The 21084-nt window shown below is 37.8% G+C and overlaps 1 protein-coding gene across 2 annotated transcripts in view; it reads left to right on the top strand.

The window, feature by feature from the left end:
* The window catches only part of CCNYL1 (cyclin Y like 1), a 36687-nt gene extending 16143 nt beyond the window's left edge, over positions 1-20544 (top strand). The window contains exons 4-10 of one of the 2 annotated variants that reach the window (XM_063100613.1): positions 3246-3346; positions 6429-6464; positions 8566-8617; positions 9414-9533; positions 12990-13156; positions 16657-16819; positions 17959-20544. In XM_063100613.1, coding sequence (XP_062956683.1) covers positions 3246-3346; positions 6429-6464; positions 8566-8617; positions 9414-9533; positions 12990-13156; positions 16657-16819; positions 17959-18075 — 756 coding nt within the window. In that variant the 3' untranslated portion in view covers positions 18076-20544. The remainder of the gene's footprint in view (positions 1-3245; positions 3347-6428; positions 6465-8565; positions 8618-9413; positions 9534-12989; positions 13157-16656; positions 16820-17958) is intronic. The other variant, XM_063100618.1, reaches the window with a different exon arrangement.
* The last annotated feature ends 540 nt before the right edge of the window (positions 20545-21084 follow it).

Here is a 21084-nt window from a genome sequence, read left to right on the forward strand (position 1 = left end):
AGTGTAAATCTAAGTTTAAATTAATTAAGGCTTTGTTTAAGAATTTTTTCCAACCACACACCCTGCCATATTGTGCCATTTACTGTGCAACATAGATGGCACAGTTTAATGCACAAAGTATTAGAAATTAAGTTAATTAAAAGTTGTTAATTCTTAAGACCTATATTCAAAACCTGTAAAAACAAACAAACAAACAAAAAAAACCCTTTGGTTTCATTTTTTTAAATTGGTTAAAGAGGCAGTAGGCACAATGGGAAAAGTCAGTGGGTGGAAAAAAAAAAAGTCAGTGGGTGGGGATAGGTTTTCAACAGGTACTTGATCTTTGATAGTAAGGTTTGGGTTGTGTCTAACCAGACTGCTAGGTATGATTACTTTCTAGTCTTTGCCATTGACCTTAAGTCTACTAAGTACCCTTTTCTCTTTATGGTTAGAGATTGTAAAATTCTGTGCTCTGTCATTCGTGCTGACTGAGTGAAGATAAATGCTGTTCTTTGTTCCTGTCTGTTTTAGTTACCACCTGAAAATAATACCTTTGAACAGCAAAGTATCAGTAGTATTTTTGCTCTCTGGTGTTTTTAGTATTTGCATTTTATATCCCTATGTTTAGGTCCGTATAGTTTATTGAGGTTGTGAGTCAGCACTGGTAAAGCTTTAGTCATAAAGGATAATCGTCGTAAGTTTTCAAGCATGATGAGGGGAAGGTTATGTATTGGCAGCTGTTATATTCCAGGTTTTGCTCAGAGGCTTAATTCTGCCACCTGCTAGTCTTGGGACATAGGGATGCTATTGATACTGAAAAGTTTGAATGGTTGGCAGTGAGTGGTGTATTGCCTGCTCTATACTGGTAAGCAGAGAGTTTTTGCATTCACCTTTTTGGTTACCATGAAATTTGGGAATGGCCTGGTTGGGAGTGGGGAGGCAGAAATGGCCATTTTCCTGGAATGAAAATCTGTCTTTAAGCAGGAGTTTAGAGTAAGCCTGGATTGATGAGAAAGTGTTGTATTTCTTTGGCTGGATCTAGCCAGTAGACCATAAGTTGCTGATTCATTAAATGAGCCCCAGAGGGCTGTAAGAACACATCTAACTAAAAGTTTTAAATGTTTTAAAGTAATATCTTTGAAGGTAAACCAATATGCATTCATGATAGAAAATTTTAAATACAGGAAAATAGAAGAAAATGTCACCTAAAGCTCTACCAACTAGTCCCTATCTTGGTGCATTTCCTTCCTCTTCTTTCTATTCCCATCTATAGGTTTTGTCAGAATTGGCTTTTGTAATGGTGTAGTTTATGCCATGTTACCCCAATCATAGTGACCTTAAAAGGTACATTCTTCTACTTAGAATAAAAGTTTTTAAATAAATCAATTTTCATTTTGTTTTTTGAGATTATAAAAGTATACATGTTCACATTAACACACATGCACGTTTAATGTGAAGTATACACATTAACTGAATAGCTTAAGAAACATATCGGTTTATTTTTTTGGTGCTGAAACCCAGGAATATCAGAGGTTAGATATAGTTGAAACATTACTAGCTTGAAGGGGAATTTAGTCTTCTAGGTAGTTATACTCTTCAAAAATATAACACTTGGGACATTTTGTTAATAAAGAGTGAGTGGCTTTTCAGTAAACATCTAAAACAAGCAAAACAGTGTCATACTCTGGATATTTCTGATTATTGGTTACCAGTAGTTTTTAAATGCTGTGTACTTTTAAAAGCGTCAGCTAGATCTTCTCTGCACCCTGTCTTCCATGTATTTGAGGAGGGGGCTAATGTGGGGAGAGTGTGATAGTATGATGAAAATACCAAGAGGAGGAAGGAAGGCTCATCTGAATTAGTTTAATAAGAAAAGAGCATTAAAATTTTTGATATTCTGTGGTTTTGAAAGAGTGCTGCTATTACTTTCAACTATTCAGTGATTGGGATTTGATTATTGGTCTTACTTTTAAGGAAGAGAATTGTCTTAACATAGTCTTAGGCAGTTTCAGTATTTGACTTTTGCTATATTCTTGCACTCCACAAATAAATGGATACTTCTAAAGTGTTTTAAAGATAGTTTGTTCTCTAGAGGACTCAAAAAGTTCATTGTCGCTTCTGCAGTCAATACCACTGCAGATAATTTTTCAGTAATTTATATCTGTAGTAGGATTTACCTTCCAAATGATAATTGATTTTAAGTAATAGTTTGTTCAACACCGGTTGAATTCCCTTATCTGTCCTGAATTCTGTGCTTTGCAGCTGGAGGTAGGAGGAATAAGAGTTCTCCCTTCCCTGGAGGAGCTTATTTTCTCATGAGGGAGTAACCTGCAAGCAGTTGACATCATGTGATAAGTGGGGATGAATATACAGACAGGGAAAAGGTCTGTGGTGTGGCTGCTGGCAAAGGTGTCTCAGCAGGTAGATGGGGACAAGCTTGCTACCAGGAGGAAGAAAATGGCATTTTAGGCGGAGAATGGCATGAGTGAGGCAGGAAAGTGTCATGATGTGTGTCATACAACTTACAGAATAAAATTAATTATTAACATTTTGAAATGAATGCAAAGTATTCTCTGAGGTTTTCATTTGAGTAATGTAATGACAGTCTTTCAAAGTGAAGTGAAAGTTAAACTCCCAAAGCTGTTTTGTCATGTATTTTTTGGATGTGAGAGAATCTTAAAGCAATACTCTTTTGTCCTCCAGACAAGGAAGGAGGCCCAGAGTGACCTAGGGCCCCTTGCTTGTTAGTGATCAGGCAGCCCTGGCACACAGAACCTCTGACTGTAAAACATTCGTTTTATCACACTGTCTCCTGAGCTAATACATTTAGTATTAGTAAATTAGTAAATTTAGTATTAGACTTTTCATTTACTGCAATAAAATGCTCTTGTGCCAATATTAAGGCATTACATTTTATTGTAGTAAATGAATAGTAGAAATGGAAATTCTCAGCTGCTTTTCATTGCTTAAGAAAAAAGTACTGATATCTTAATCTAAACTTCTTACATTAATAGAGGAAATTCGTATTAGATGCTTGCCAAGTTTGATTACGGGTACCATATCTAGGTCAGCATTTTACAACCCAGAAGTTAAGAGCCTCTAGGGGGTTTCCCATAGAGATGCACATGATATCACACTTAAGCAGTTGATGGAGTATAAGAAATAACTTAATGCTTTATCATTTAACATTTTAACCAAGGGAAAAAACCACACTCTTATAGGTTTAACTTACTGTGACATTTTCTTCTATTTCCCTTCCCCTTTAGGTATCTCCAAGGCAGCTTACTAAAAAGTATAGCTCATGCTCAACCATATTTCTAGATGACAGCACAGTCAGCCAGCCTAATCTTAGAACCACAGTAAAATGGTGAGTACAACTAGGTTGCCAAGGGCCGAGTGACAGACCCCCTTATGCCAAAAGCATCCCAGCTGTACTTGGTAATTTCAGCCATTTAATTGTCCTTTTCAGTGATCAGTTTAAGACATTGATGTCAATTATATATTGATTTTCAAGGACCTAAATATGAATTTTCAACTTCCATTTTAATCTTAGACTTCATGATGGAAGGGAAAGCCAGTTAGCAAATAAGGAATTCCAGAAAATGTGTAGCTCTTTATTTGGTGTATTTGTTAAGACATTGCTGAACATAATGAGAAGGAGAGGTGCCCTTTTTATTGGATGTTTCTAGGAAAAAAAATAGTTCTTTATGAGTTATAGGCCTAAAACTATGTGTACTACTTAGGAAACTACTGTTGGAAGAAGAAACAGCTTGGCCTCTACTGGCACCATAGTGTAGCTGCATTCAAATTTTTCCCATCATGCCTCAGCACCTCATAGGCCACAATGATGGGACAAGGGTATTTGTAGTATTTCATTTTATATGGAGGTCCAGATGTGGAGCCTTTTGAAAGCACAGGAGATGCTCTTTCAAAACACCCTAAGATGAATCTTTCAAGTACTGAAAAAGCAACAACAATAAAACAACTCCATTTGGATTGTCCAGGGAACATTATTAATGTCTCCTTGGGTTATGAGTGTTGATTTTTAGAACATAGTTAAGGAAGTGGCACTTTAGAGTATTAACATTCTTATTGCTGATTTTTTCAGTCTAAAAACATAATTAGCTTATAAACTTAATTTTGTTTCTAATGTACCAGCTTTTTTTTAGCAAATTATCAGTAGATTCTACATCAAAAACTGCAAGTTCACTCTCAATAACAATGTAACTTTCCTCTCTCACTTATAACATTAGTTGAGATCAAATTGTCTTCCAATAAAAACTGGGCTGCAGCTCTGTCCAAAGTCCTTAGCTTTGTCACCTCTCGAGTAATCACTGAATGTTTGTATTCAGCTAAAGCCCTAAATCCATGAGTAAAAACCACTGTACTTTGACTATAGTTCCCAGCTTTTTTTGAATTCAGAAGATTCTGATGTTTCTTTTTTTTTAAAGATGACCGGTAAGGGGATCTTTTTTTTTTTTTTTTCCGTGACCGGCGCTCAGCCAGGGAGTGCACCGGTCATTCCTATATAGGATCCGAACCCGCGGCGGGAGCGTCGCCGCGCTGCTAGTGCAGCACGCTACCGAGTGCGCCACGGGCTCAGCCCTGGTAAGGGGATCTTAACCCTTGATTTGGTGTTGTCAGCACCACGCTCACCCAGTGAGCAACCAGCCATCCCTATATGGGATCCGAACCCGTGGCCTTGGTGTTATCAGCACCACACTCTCCCGAGTGAGCCACGGGCCGGCCCTCAGTGTATAATTCAAAAGTACTTTTAAAGATTAACCTTGCTCAAACAAATATATTTCATGCTTTTTTCCTCAAACTTAGTTTAATTTTTAGAAGTCTACTTTTGGAAATACAGTAAGTTTTAATTTGCTCTCATTAAGTTTTAAAAATGATCTTTCAGTATATTCACTGTTGGTGAAATATATACTGAGCAAATTAATAGGGCAAATTGGCTTTTAGGAAAGATTATGAAAAATGTTTATCATGGGTAGTAGTGCATTGTTCTCAATGGGATGGTGAGCCATAATAGAATCACTTATGCAACTTTTTCAAAGTATGTCTGCGAAACACCTCCATCTTCCCATCTCCACCTTCCTCTCCATTGCTAGGCACTCACAAGCCTTTTAGGAAACTGAGGAAGGACGGGAGGTGTAATTATATGGCCACGTCATCCCAAGTGATTCTGATCTTAACCCTGACTTGGTCGTTCACAAACTTTGATGCACATTGGAATCACCTGGGGAGCTTTAAAAACACTCCTATACCTAATTCATACCCAGTGTCAGTTAAGTAAGAATGTCTAAATGTGGAAGTCAGTCTTTTAGACCACCTCAGGTGATTCCAATGTGCAGCAAAGTTTGGGAACCACTGCTTAATTAGAGTGTAGGGGAAAGATCTGCTTCTATTTGGTGGGACCTTGGGCAAGTCAGTTTTAAGCCTTGGTTTCCTTATTTGTAAAATGAGTTGTTGGATTAAATGTCATGTAAGGCTCAGGGTCCTTTTCAGCATTTAACTTGACATTCTGAGATTTCAAAATCAATTTGGAGACAAAACTGCTTGAGCACTATAGAAGTATCCATTTTTGATGCTACTAATGCTACAGGCTTCTTTTAAAGTTCTAGTATTGTATAGACCTACTTTTAAAATTCAGATTTGCCTTCCCTCAATTATTTCAAGCTTCATTTTAGACAGCAAGGGCAAATGGGATCATTTAACTCACCTAAAAGAACCCCTTTGTTCCCTAATATACAGCACCTGTGGATAACTTAGGACTACAGTAACAGTATCTGAAGAGTTGTATCTGTTCATTTAAACTAATTTGGGAATACTGACCATTAATATTATACCACGTAGTGTTATGCTGCACTGTTCACACTGCTTATTTCAAGATAGCTAGGCCTATCATTGATTTTGTAGGCACTTATATTTGCTAATAAATTTTCTAATAATTATGCAAAAGTGATTTTAAATGATTTTGTTATAAAGCACCTTCATTATTTACTTTTAGGGAAATAATGAAAAAAATGGGTGGGTAGGTGGATAATAAACTAAATCAACTGAAATGCAGGGCCTAACCACTTAAAAAAGAATCAATAGAAACTACTGAATGACTTGAATTAAGCATGTGTACAAATAGATGTAACTTGCACACAATATGAATGGTTCTGTGGGTAGAAGGACAAATGACAGAAAATATGTAATTTATGTGTAATAATTAACAGACACATGTCTTCTAACAGTGTGTTGCCTAGTATTTTGGTTCTCCTATTTTTGCTAAAAGCTAAAGAACTAAAACAAGGAGGAAGTGCCCATATCGTACTGTTCTGAACTAGAGGATTTCAGCGTCTCTGGGAAGGTCCCTCTCCCCTTTTAAAAAAATGTCTTCAAGCCTAACAAATGAAAAAATTAGTTGTTACAAGTAATTTTTTTTTCCTCCACAGTGTGACTTTAGCAATATATTACCACATAAAGAACAGGTGAGCTCTTTTATTCCAGCTAATTACTTTGCATGATATCAAGTTAGTATTAGGTCATAACTATATCTATCATAAGTTGTAGAGTGCTTTTATTACAATATTGAAATGAATTATTTGTGTGTGTGGCTATTTTTGTTTTTTGTCCTTGAGACTCTTTTAACTCTTAAATTATCAAAGATCTCAAAGAGTGTTTAAGTGGATTATATTGATATTTACTGTATTAGAAATTAGAGAATTACAAAAAAAAAATCAATTGTGTGTTAAAACAGCATTTCTCACCCATGGTGCTATTTATATTTTGAGCTAGATAATTCTGTGTTGTGGGGCTGGGAAGCTGTCCTGTGCACAGGTGTTTAGCAGCATCAATGGCCTCTACCCACCACACACACACGCGCGCGCGCACGTCACCTGGGGGACAAAATCATCCTGGCTGAGAAGCCGAGAACCACATTGGTACATGAATAATGTTTTTTCTTGAAAAATAACTTTTTCGCAACAAAAAAGTTGAGTGAAAAGTGTGTCATTTATTTACATTTTTGCAAATCTCTAATGTCTGGCTTAATAGAAGACAGCTGGATTCTCTTTTTTTTTTTTTTTTTTTTTGCAATTTGTTTGAAGAAGCAATAAGATGACCTAGTCTCATGCAGATATATGGTTGGGAAAAGATATATTTTTAAAGCTTTCAGATAGTTGTGGATGTGATTTCATACTATACCAAAACTCCACAAGTGCTAGTTTAAATTAGTTACAGTGGAATTTTACATCATATCAATGAAGTTGTTTACATTAATACTCACTGATCTTGTACAGCAAATGGATTTTTTTTTACCTATACGTGCTTTTATATTATGCATTGGTCATTTGGAAAATACTGGTTCACATTTCTTTATAGTGCTAATGATGACTTGCTTTTGTTAGTATCACCACCAGTCTTATCAAAAAGTCTTTAAAGTTTTGAGAAACTGTTAAGTTTACAGTAGAAGCTACAAGTTTTCCAAAATCCGAATTTTTAGCTTGAAAGCTTGAATTTTGTCACTGGCAGCAAATACTTGTTATTTTTCTTGAAGCAACAGGCTCACTTTATTATTTTTGAGAATGACAGTTGTACTTTGAAATAAAAATTGTATTCTATGAAAAAAAACTGCTTGCTCAGTTCACGGCTAAATCACAGATACTTCAATATGCAGAAGTGCTTTATGTGAACTTTCAACTTACTCAGAATATTAAAAAGGTCAAAACTTAATAACACCATTAATTTTTAGTTTTACCAGGACAGTCTTAAGTGAAGCAGGCTTTTTTTGTCATTTTGTTTTTTAACTGCAAGTGGCAATGAAGACTAGAATGACTACTAGTTTAATTTGGTACCACTGCCTTAAGTCATCCTGAGAAACCAGCAGCTTTACCCACTTTTGCTTTTATAGAATCACTGTATATGTCAAACAGTGAAAAAGCAGGTAGTGTCTTGGTACTCCTATAAGAACAGTTTTGACCTCATGGGCCTCCTAGAAAAGGAGTCCAGGGGATCTCCAGAGATCCACAGGCCTCACTTGGAGAAGCACTGGTTTAAATGAGCACAAAGTGTTAGTTTGATGAACTTTTAAATGAAAAGACGATCCTCTTTTAAAATAAAAAGGAAATTAAGTTTTTAACTCAGACTGTTGTAAAAAAAGCAAGAAATACATATGATTTAGAAAACTAAAGAGAGGAAGAACCTGGGAAATCTAAATCTCATATTCACATTCATTAAAGTTCTAAAGACTTTTTTGCCCACCACTACGGCTTTGTAAAATGTTCTTGTGTGTTCCCATGTGAGGTTAGAGGAGTGGAAAATGCATTTGGTTAATTACCATTTCCTGTTATGGAGGGCCAATAGTTAGAGGCACCTTCATTGTAGAAGAGACTTTGCAGTGGTTGAGTTATTGAGTAAAACAAGTTCAGAAACCCTCTGAAGGCTAGAATCTGGGAGAAGAATTTGTAAAACTGTTTGCTTTGTTAAAGGTTAGGCTTCTCGCTCCACCCCACACTCTATTCCCAGCAGATATTTTACTAAGATGTTAACAATTCCTGAATTAATTTTTAAATGCATATTCTTATTTTATAGAGATGCAGATAGATCCCTGGATATTTTTGATGAGCGATCACATCCACTCACAGTAAGTGTCACTTTATTTGAAGTTGTATTTTTCTCAGAGTGGTGTTTATTTTATGCTAAAGTCAAAGTGATCTTTCTTTAAGTCTTCTTCCCCATCTCATGTTGTATCTCATCATCTTGTAAAAGGGGGGGTTGTATAAACAATATGACAGAGTAACAACTGACTTTCACCTTTAATTAGTGAGCTAAGTGTAAAATAACAGAAAATATCTTTTTAAAAGATAATTTTCAATCTCATCAAACAATGTAAATATTTGTAAATAAACAACATATGCAAGATCTCTATGAAGATAATTAGAAAAGTATTTAAGTCAGTTAAAATGTCATACAAATTTTAAAATTCACTTGTTCAGGCACATATCAGCAACTTCTGGGTGTTCAGTAGCCGCATGTGGCTCGTGACTATTGTGTTGGATATGCAGCCTTAGAGCCTTATGGTTACAGGAAACAAAATGTTTTCAAAGTTTATTGTAGAGAAATATGTTATATTATCAATTGGTAAGACTTCGGGGTCTAAAAATCATTTACATTTAGATAGAAATCTGGAGGGGGATTGGAAAGGAACATATAAATTTTCTGAGCTTGTGCCTGTGTTTTTCCTTAATGAATGATGATGGGTATTGAATCATTATGGTATTTTAAAATCTCATTATTTATATTTAAAAGAGTATAGACATGTCACCCAATCAGAATTATTTTAAGGGACATGTGGGCACCAATACGAGGACTACTGTCTTAGGAGTATATGAAATTTTTTTCTTCAGTGGATAGTTATATTGCATCTTTTCTTCTTTCAGCGAGAAAAGGTTCCAGAGGAATACTTTGAGCATGACCCTGAGCACAAACTTATTTACAGATTTGTTCGTACTCTCTTTAGTGCTGCACAGCTAACAGCTGAATGTGCAATAGTAACTTTGGTAAGATATTTCTTATTTATATAAAGCATCTTTAGAAATTGGTCTTGTACACAGGATGTGGTCCTGTTTTTCAAAAAAAGTGGGCTCCTGAAATTATCATCACATCTTTAAGAGAAACTTATTAAGGGAACGTAAATACACACACTTGAGTTTAATAATCATTACATTTTAAAATGTTGCCATTGCTTTTCTCACCATAGACCAATTGCTATTAAAGGCAGCAGGAGGGATTTCTGTTTCTCCCCCCGCATCTCAGTATACACATGCAGATGCGATGTGCACACATGCACACGTACAAGGTACAATCTTGGTGTGATGGGGAACAATAGCAAAACCATCTGGTTCACAAGCAGAGATTGATTCAGTATAGATTTAGGCCAAGTCCCAGGCTGTATTTTCCCAGGGAGTTCTGATGTTCATGATTGAAAACTTCTGCCCTAAAGTCTCTGTTCCTTGGATGATTGGTGTTAATCCTTCCCTGCTGACCTCTTGTGCCTGCTCATGAAGTTGTCCAGAGGAATAGTACTAGTAGTACTTGGAAAGGCTTTGCTGGTTAGCCTGCTAAGCTATAGCTGTGTCCTTACCATTGCATCATCTCTATAGAATTCCTATGGGTAAGACTTTACCATTGGAATCATAATTCCTATTCAAGTGGTTGGGATTGGTTTACTCTTCCCTATGGCAAACCTATAGAGGAAAGTCAACAGCGTGGCCTGGAAGGAAAGAATACTTAGGTCACTACCTACTCCTTTAGCATCCAGTTAGAGTTTAGGATAGGAGGCTTGTGCTGTGTGCTTGAATAGAAACCCTTCAATGGGCACTGGAGCAGACACAGGCCTTTTCATGGAGCTGCAAGCCGTTTGGACTACTTAGCACATGCTGGGAAGAGTCAGGAGGAGTGGTACTTCCATATGTAGAGACAGGTAATGCAGGAGGGAGAGCTGGGCTGAAAGGGGAGAGTTCATTGTAGACATGTCAAGCATGATGTTCCTTTGAGATAGAGTGACAATGGCTGGAAATCATTTGGATATATGGGATTGGAGCATGAATCTGAGCTAGAGGTAAGGAATTAAGAGTGGCTGTGGAAATGCAGAGAAAGTGTGTAGAATGAAAAACGGACGGAAGATAGATCTGTAAAGACTCTGAGCATTTAAGGGAGAAGTTTCCAGAGGTGTGGCTAGACAAGCAATAGGAGGAAAACCAGGAGAGAGGAATAAAAGAAGGCAGGATGAGAGTGGGCAGAATACTAAGTGCTACCGAGAAGTTGCTCATGCTCATTTCATCACCTCTCACTGAACATCTACTCTGTGCCACATGGTAAGTGCTGGGGTGGGGGAGAGAAAAGGCTGAAGAAAATTCTTGCCTTTAGGAGCTTATTATTCTAGTGAGGAAGACATTTTTCTAGGTAAATGAATATTTCAGAAGATAAAGCAGGGTAAAGGGATAAAAAGTGATAGAGGGACTTACTATTTAGATAGAATGATCAGGAAGAGTCTCCTTAGAGAGGTAACATTTGAACAGGGACCCGAGTGAAGCAAAGAGGAGGACCTCTGGCATTAGGGCAGCGGGACAAATGCCACGGGTCTGGGACAGTACCATGTTCCATGTGTTTAAGGAACAGCAAGGCAACCAGAGTGGGCTGAATGAGGAATGAGGGAAAGAATGCAGGCGGTGAGGTCACACAGGCAATGTCCCGTATCACGGGGCTTGTAGCTTGCAGGCCACAGGAAGAAGTTAAATTTTTATTCCAGTTTGGTGGGTAACTAAGTGGTAGATCTTGAGCAGGTGAGTGCAGTGCTCTTAATTTAAGAGGTTATCCTGACTGCTTTGGGGAGAGTAGACCACAGTTGGGAGGCAGAGAAGAGGCTTAGGTGGGATCTACAGTGGTGCAGGTGAGCATGACAAATGGCAGCTCAGAGTAGCAAGTGTCACGTTATCAGTGAAGGTAGGGATGATGATTCATATAACACAAATGCAGGTTTTTGGCCCCAGCCCCTGAGCAAATTGTTGTGCTTTTTACAATACTAGGGAAGACTTGAGGCATGGCGAGTTGGGATGAAGAGTTCTGACTTGTGTGAAGCACCCATGCCCTGGCAAGAGAAGTTTCAGCAGAGTGATGACAGCAGGAGCAGACGATAGTGGGTGGAGGAGAGATGTGCCTTAGGGCATGATCCTGAGAACAAATGAGAGAATGAGAGAACGCATTCCAAGAGCGGTGGGGAGTGGGGTGGGAACAATGTCAGCACGTTCATGTTGGGGGAAGTCTCTTGGCAGAGAGGGAGAAAGTCTTCAAAAGAGATAAGAGTGAGGATCTTGGGATACTTGAGAGCGCTACCAAGTTTTGAGGAATAGGAGCAGAATCTCACCATGTACATGTTTGTTCAATAGCCATTTGTTTTTGAAAACACAGTTGAGTTTGGAGAACATTGCCAAATCTGAGCTGTCAATCTGATAACCTTCAGACAGTAGATATACTCTTTAAAAATGGACTTTTTTCTTTGTGTCTTGATAGAAAGAATTCAAATAACATATACTCTTTTGCACAGCACCCTTTGAGGTAACGGCAAATCAGTTTACATCTATAATCTTTATTCTACTGTAACTTTCCCCAGTTCTTTGTAGAGTTGATGTTTGATTTCTGTAAAATAATTCATGAGATTGTTTCACAAACTGCCAGGCAGGTTTAGAGGAGTCCCAGGGATACAGAGACTGACTGCCTTAAAACCGATAGAATTGATTAAGTTGCAGATTAGGTGAGACAGAAAATGAATTGTCATGAAGTGATCCTGGTGATGTGAAAACTAGGGGCTGTGAGAAGGACCATCCTTTGTTCCCGTGGGTTCCTCATAAAGGCACTGAACGCAGGAATACCTCCCAGTCGCAGACCTACGCCTGTCCTGCTGCTCTGCACAGCAGCCACTGGGAGGCTCTCTTGACCACCAGTTCTTCCTTTCAGGCTAGTGTCACAAAAGGGTGAGTCCCTTTGAAAAAGGGAAGGCAAAAATGTGCTCAGTATTACTTGGGTTTTACATTTCAAGCATGACATACCTGTAAAATCACTATATAATTCCCAGCTAGATATGGAATGTTGCCTGTGGGAAGCCCTCAAGTATTTTTGAACAACTTTAATCGACACTGGGCCTGTATATGCTGCCTTTTGTGAGTGTGACGGTGGTAGCACTGCCTCTCTTCCTGATGCCCGTACTGAGATGTCCAGTCATTCCTGTGACTAAGATTGGGCTGGAAATTTGCATGGGCAGAGTAGGCAGCAGAGGTGTCTGACTTAGAGATGTGATATGGCCTCTTGCTTTGGCTGACTGAGCCACATCTCTACAGAACATATGAATAAAAGACACTCACTTTCTGGTCAAAAACAAGAAATCTTTGATTCATAACAGTTCTTATCACAGCACTTAAACTGAACTAAAATCAAAGACCAGTGCTCTACTTTTGCAGGTTTACTTAGAAAGGCTTTTAACTTATGCTGAGATCGACATTTGTCCCACTAACTGGAAAAGAATTGTCTTGGGAGCCATTCTTCTTGCCTCCAAGGTTTGGGACGATCAGGCTGTATGGAATGTGGACTACTGCCAGATCCTCAAGGACATTACAGTTGAGGACATGTGAGTTTGTAAGGTTTTGGTGAACTTTCTAACCATTTTCCAATACCTCATTTGCTCCCGTAAAGTTTACATTTTAAGAAATATTTTTAAAGGTTACATTGTGCAGATAATAGAAATAGGCAAAGCTACATACTACCTCTATCCAGCTTTAGTATGATAATTCATATTTTTTATCATTAATTGGTAGGTCTTGATATGTTATTGTTATAAGAATCTGCTTGATAAATTGAAAAGTATTTTCCTGGTCGTTTTTACATTTTATAAGCTTACTACCAGAACAACATAGTGCAGTAAATGTCTTTGTGGTTTTTTAAAAGCTGTCTACCAGTTCTAGACCCCTTTTAAGGGGCACGCGTTTGCCCTTTGAAAAAAGTGGCCACTGTTAAGGTCTTAGGGCCTCTGGACTGTTGAGAATTATAGCTTCACCCTGAGTCACCCATTGTATATTTGCTTTTGCTGGTCTTTTCCCCTTTTTTATATGAAGATCTGTTGTTACAGAAACCATGAGATACAAAATTAAATGGCACATATAAAGGTTTCAGACCTCTGTGCTCCTGCCTCGTCCCCATTAGGAGTATTGTGTGTGTGTTTGGAAATAGTTCTGATGAGTTAGAGGTTCCAGACCCCTCAGGCAGTCTGAGCAGCCTTGCTGGGGCATCACCCAGTGCTCAAGTCTCTTGAGGCACTCAGCCAACCACAGTGGCACTTTGGAGGTCTTGAGAGTGCAAGGAACCTTGTTGCATCGTGGCACACTAACGTGGCACAGAAGTATCACCTTCACCAGGGCTTCCCTCCCATCTGGCCTTCCCAACTGCTGGGAAGGGAACGGCCCTGCAGGTTGGCAGGATGAACCAGGGAGGCTTTCCCAGCAGAGACTCTCAAAGTGCCCACTATGACAGTGAAAATGTCTTTGTGGTGGCGTTTAGGAAAACATGAAGGCACATTTCTTGATTATGTTGAGCAGCATAGGAAGATCAAGATCATGTCAGGCAGGGGCAAGAGTTTGTTTTTGTTACCTTTGCCCATTACTCCAGATAAGACTGTCATTCAGAATTACTGAACTGTGTATTTACAATGAAGTCAGGTTATTTGTGATTAAGAAGGGACCAGTGATTGTTGGTAACTGTTGAAGTGGCTTTTGGTGAGAATGACCACTTTGACATTAGTTTAAACTGAGTGGTTGTGGTGATATTGCTGGTAGCCAGCTAGGCGAAGGGTGTGACAGCAAATGAATTTAAAAATGGAAGTACTTTTGGAAGGTGCAGAAGCTAAATGACTGATTGCTACTGTCTTCAGTCTGCAAACTGGCCCTTTGAAGGAAGCATTTGTAACCATGAACACTAGCCTTGCCATGATGCCAGGTTTTCTCAAAACCTGCAACGAAGCTGGCTGAGGCTCTGGTTCAAGTTAAAAGATCAGAGAACCTGCAGAGAAATGTGTAGGTTCCCACAGATGTGAGCTCCAGGAGCAGCAGTGGCAGAGGCTAGCTACCAGACATTTCCGAACAATGCTTTTTGTGTATAAACAAAAAGGACAGCAGGAACGATGTTCTTAACAGGCTGCTTTTGGTTATGGTCTTTGGAAATTGGAAAGCATTACAATGAAGTGTTTTAATACGCATTTGTCTCATTCTCCTGCTGTTGACTGAAATGGTCTCATTTTGAGTGTAAATCGAAAAATTTAAAATTCAGTGTCTATCAGGTTTTTCTTAAAACCCTAACACCTACACGTCTTACTAGAATATATTTCCCTTCAAAAGAATAAGTTAAACTGAGCAGCTGCTATTCAGAAAATTTGCTGTGCCTGTAAATGGTATGCTATTCAGCCATCTAGCTATTTAAAAAACAAAAACCCCAGAAGATGAGTATTCTGTAGGCATAATGCTTTTCTTCAGTGATTAAACCTCTATTAATAGATATGTTAATCCTATGAAGTATGAAGTACTGTATTTCTATATAGTTAAAATGTATTAGTGGAGAAAATATAAAAGGAATAGTGAAGTGCATTTATTCTTGGAGTAAATTAAGGCCTGATTAACTGACTATCAAAACATCTGATTTACATTTCTATAGACTTATGGTCATATGAACAGGAAATTAATTTTGGAAGTAGGTTCAGTTGTGTTTTAAGTTCAACAAATGAGAAAACCACATCTGCTCATATTCTAACTTTTCTCCGTACAGGAGACCATCAAGCATTTGTTGACTTAGCCAGTGGATAAAATATTAAAACTTTAAAACCAGGAAAGCAAATAGGTAGTTCAGGTATTATTTTTATACAATTAACTGTCTACAGGGATTGCTGTGAAAGTGGTAAGATTTACTCTTTAATTTTATAATTGTTTATTTAAACATTTGTCAGGGGCACCTGTGTGGTCCTGTAGCAGAGGACTGCTCCCAGCCCTTTCCTCTCCCACTGTATTAAACTTGCCCCTGCATGTGTGTTCACATTCTGTTCTGGCAAGGGTGGTAGATGCTGAGCATCTCAGGGTTTCATTCACAGAAGAAACAATGAGTCCATAAGTCCAGTGCCTTAGCAGAGATAATTATCATAAAGTGGGTTTAGTTTAGCCAAGACTTTTTTTTTTTTTTTTAAGATGACCGGTAAGGGGATCTCAACCCTTGGCTTGGTGTTGTCAGCACCATGCTCAGCCAGTGAGCCAACCAGCCATCCCTATATAGGATCCGAACCCGTGGCCTTGGTCTTATCAGCACTGCACTCCTGAGTGAGCCACGGGCCGGGCCGGCCCCAAGACTTCTATCTTTGACTTTCTGCCTTCCAAAGTTTAAAAAGAGTATCCCTGCCTGCCTGTCATAGTGACTATTTCTCACCTTCAGAATATTAAGGTGAGCAGAAACTTGCATTATGCCCTTTAACATAGCCTCATGTGCTAGGGCAGGGGGAAGGGATTCCCTTTCCCATCGAATGTAGCTTATTTATTTATTTACTTACTTACTTATTTGAGATGAATCCTTGATGCCTCAAGAGTTTTTCCCCCTCAGAGATAATAGCGCTGGCTCTCGATGGATCCATTTGTTGCCGTGGTGACGTGCCCATTCCTTTTGTTGGCCCGTCTTTACTTCAATAAGCCCCTTCCTGTTATCAGCCCGGTGAAAATGTCTGCAAGTTCTTCAGAGCTAATAAACAGCATACATCATTCCTTTCATCTGATCACTATAGTGGGGCCCTGTGAGTGAGCGTGGAGTATGAATCGTACAGCTGCACTAATGGAACTCTGAAGAATAAGCCTCTGAGCCAGAAGCACGAGTGCACAAGAGGACCGTAACCTCCTCCCCTCAGCCCAAACTCAAAGTGTTGGGATGCAGAATGGACCACCAATAGCTGCACCTTGTTTGAACATTAGCGTATTAATCCAGCTGGGTAGCCTTTATTTCTTTCACAACAGAATTTAGAGCCATCCTGGTAGCTCAGAATGATATTTTTGAAGATAACCAAGTTGACTAAAATTGTCCTATGTTGGTGTTGTGTTCCTCCCCCAGGAATGAGATGGAAAGGCAATTTTTGGAGCTACTTCAATTTAATATTAATGTTCCTGCCAGTGTGTATGCCAAATACTACTTTGACCTTCGTTCTTTAGCAGATGACAACAACCTGTGTTTTCTATTTGCTCCTCTTAGCAAGGAAAGAGCACAGAACCTAGAGGTAAGGTTGTGAAATCATTAAGTGGGGTTTCCGTCAGCCACCAAAGTCAACATCTGTGACTAAATCATATTAAGTAATGATTAGGAAAATGGAAAGCTTTTAAATTAACACATTGAAGAGCTTATTAGCCCTCTGGTATCATATTTCCTGTGTCTTTTATAGTGTATACAAGGATCCACGTTATTAAAAAAAAATTGTAGATATTATCTCTTCTGTGACTGTAGTTCAGAATATTTTTAATCAAATTTAATATGTTCTTTATGGTTTTCCTTTTGAACCCCTACTTTTCCATATACACACGAATAATTTCTTGTGATTATATCCCTAATTATATCTACATAAATAATTCACTCATCACTCTTGACTGTCTTTTACCCAGTTTGCAAATTCATGTCAGTATTTACTCTGTATATCACAGTTCAGTCCCATGAGTTTATCAGACAAAGCATTAGTAGCTAAGCCAAGAGACCTATACTTAGACTGTGTAAGGTATGTGTGTTTCAAATAGTGGATATAGGAAGTACATGGGTTTTTAATGGAAATGATAACTTACATGGGCCAAAGTAATATTTAATTTTGGTGTACTTTAGAATAATACATTTTTCTATCATAGTTGATGTTCAAATGAAGTAGCACCATTTGGAACTTCAGTATTAGACCTTCTCCTACTCTCCAATAGATTCCAGTACACACCTGCTTCATTAAAATTTACTTAGAGTATATAATGACTAATGAAGATTGGGTAGAATTTACATAGCTGAATAAATACTGATGTTTTTGCACAAGTGAACTCATTATTAAGGAAGAGTGCACAGGTAATAGATGAAACTGCTGTTAAGAGCCTGTCATAATACCTTTAACATCTTTGGAAACCCAATTTTTAAGTAGCTTAATAAAGTAAGTTCCCCTTTGTTCTGGCAGTCATAATCTTGGCCCTCAAAGGCTATTACTTTAATGAATAGGCAGGAAGTAGCATCCCCAGAACCTGGAGTATAGCTATGAGATAGCCAAAGTAGCTATAACTATGAACTGTTTATTTAAAGGAGGGTGCACGTGTGGCTTGTCATCAATGGTGCTTTTTTAAAGGTTGGAACCCTTTTTAAAATTGTGTCTGTGTTCTGTTTGATTGACTTTCCTAGGCTATTTCCAGATTGTGTGACAACAAATACAATGACTTGTGCAGAGCTGCTATGAGAAGGTCTTTAAGCGCTGATAATTTCATTGGCATTCAGCACTCTAAAGCCATCCTCTCTTAAAGGGAGAAAGGAGGGGTTATAACATCATGAATCCCTCATCTACAAAGGCTGGAGAAATATCACCTCTCCTGCTCAAAAACCAGCAAGTTAGTATTTTTACCAAAAGGAAAGACATCGAATTCAAGAGACTCATGGACAACGAGGATTACACTCCATAGGAAAGAATGGGACATTGTCAATGCAACAACACACTCTTCTGTCCTTTTTAATGTAAACAGTTACAAGAACCACTCCAAAGCAAAAGCTCCCAACCCACACACAGATATTGCAGGTCAATAGCTGTGAACTATGTGAGGTTTTTTAAATTAATTGTTTAAATTTTTTAAAAGACAAAACCCCTAAAAACCAAAAAATATATAAGTTTTTAGGCCTTAAGGACACTATAAAGAAAAAAAAAAATATGTAACAACAAAAAAACAACAATAAAGACCCTCCCAGCAGCTGCCAGAACTCATTTGTTCTGGGGAGGGCTCTGTGAATTCCACCGATTCCTTGCCTTTTGGTTGGAAGAAAAGCAATCTATACTTTTATAACTTCTATATTTTTCCTATTTTTCTTGCCCCCTTCCCCCAGCATTGCTGCATATGCCTTTAAAATCAAAGTAGTATTACCCTTAAAACATGGGACTCTTAACAACCTGTATAGCCACATAGGAGCAGACCGTAGCAACATTAGGTATTGAAGGGTTCTTCCTACTGTATCATTGAAGCGGCTAGTCATTGGCAATCATTTTAAATCAAAAAGCTGCTGGATAACACTCCATCACTCATAATCTTTGCAAGCACTACTTACTAGTATTTGAGCATGTTTGTAGTCATAAACAGAGAAATTATCAGTTACCAAGTTTCTACTTCTGTTGGGTCCATGCTGCATTTCTTGTGAATTATAATGGTGCTTCTCAACTTTCATAATTTGCCAATAAATATATTAAAAGATATTTTCATAATGCCAACCAACATGGTGGTCCAATGAAAACAAGAAGATAGAAAAATACAAGGTGTCCTGAAAGTTTTGGTGCAGTTTTAAGCTTTAATATAGTGTTCTTGGGCCCTCCATGGCACTGCAGCAGAAGTATTTGACAGAACATCGTTTGAAAGCTTATTTATATTTTACTTTCTTAGTTTTGTAAATTTTGATTAAGCTTTTAATTTTAATCTTTTGTTGCAGTCAGGGTCTGAACTAAGACTGAAACAAGAACAAGCTTCAATGATACAGTAGGAGGAACCCTTCAATACCTAATGTTGCTACAGTCTGCTCCTACGTGGCTGTACGGGTTGTTGAGTCCCATGTTTTAAGGGTAATACTGCATTGATTTTAAAGGCATATGCAGCAATGCTGGGGGAAGGGGAGAAGAAAAATAGAAAAAACATAAAAGTTAGGGCCGAGCCCGTGGCGCACTTGGTAGAGTGCTGCGCTGGCAGCGCGGCGACGCTCCCGCCGCGGGTTCGGATCCTATATAGGACTGACCGGTGCACTCACTGGCTGAGTGCCAGTCATGAAGAAACGACAAAAAAAAAAAAAAAAAAACATAAAAGTTATATAGCTAAAAATTATATAGATTGATTTTTTTCCAAAATTAAAATTAAGCTTTTAATTTTAATCTTTTGTTTCAGTCCCTCTTGAAGATAGCAGACCTTGACTGCAACAAAAGATTAAAATTAAAAGCTTAATCTTCAAAATTTGCAAAACTAAGTTTCAAAGAAATGCAATTAACTTTCACACGATGTTTTATAAGTTTTTAGCATTTATACTTCTACAAGTATCAAAGCTTAAAATTGCACTAGGACTTTTCGGATACCTTGTACTTCCATAGAAGTGCCCTCCTCCTTTTAAAGTAGTTCTTTGCAGGGCTGTGCTCTGTTTATCTGCTTTGATCACCTAAATTTCTTTTCTCTAGATTTGGTAAAGGAAGATATGAAAAGCAGTATTAATTCACATGTAATAAATTGAAAGGAATTGGACCCTAATAGTATAAGGTATCTTTTTTATCCTACATGTTAACCTGGCTATAGCTGCCCCATCTCAAGTACTACTTAAGAGGGAACTTACTTAAATCTTAAGAACCCTTACTTCAGGCTTTAAAGGGCAGGGAGTAAATGATTCCAGGAGATTCATAACAATGTCACCTAAATTTGAAATATTACAAAAGAGTAGTGTTCTCAACTATATGAAATCTCTTTCCCCTACCATCTCAAATGTAGTCCTGGCAATCTTGCCTGTAAACAGAACAAAGCATTTCTGGGCCAGGAATACCTTCTCTCAATATAGCAAAGCTTCACTTTATATTGGGTGCTGCAGGTTCCAAAATTTTTAAAGGACAAAAGTAAATGACAAATAATGGAATATAAAATATTACAATCTACCACCTCAAAAAAACATTGTTTATGGAGTTCAGAGCTTGGAGATTGAAGTATTGATTGCTGTTTTATTTTGAAAAGAATACTACAACTTAATGTGGTTTCAAGTATTGATTGCAGTTTTATTTTGAAAAGAATACTACAACTTAACGTGGTTTTTTCTTTTTCATGTTTATATTAAAAGAAAGCTAATAAACTCTATTTTAATTAAAATATGGCCAGTGTGTTTTTAACACTTCCGTTCACGTAGCATTACATCTCTGCCTAATTTAAATGTTTTAAGGCGTTCCTGATAGGTCTTAAAGCATTTTTAAACTGACCGTAAGTTGGTTTGATTCACGCCTCTAGTTAAGATGAAGTAATTTATTTCTTGTGGTTATGTGCTTTTCAACCTGAAGATAATTTATTATACATAAAGTCACTGTCTAGCCACAGTACTTAAAGGCTTAGTGCATTAGATGGCATCTTCAAATAGTTTGTATTGTGCCTGAGAGAGGAAAGCACATTAAAAGATAAAATTAGGTAAAATGTACCAATGAGGAATTACGGGAATAGTGTAGAATTAGAACATGTGAGGTTTTCAGCGGTTAAACAGCAAAGAAAATGGAAAAACAGGACCTAGAATTAGAGTTGCTATACACATGGAGACTTA

The sequence above is a fragment of the Cynocephalus volans genome, chromosome 1 (assembly GCF_027409185.1).
Source record: "Cynocephalus volans isolate mCynVol1 chromosome 1, mCynVol1.pri, whole genome shotgun sequence".
Lineage (NCBI taxonomy): Eukaryota > Metazoa > Chordata > Mammalia > Dermoptera > Cynocephalidae > Cynocephalus > Cynocephalus volans.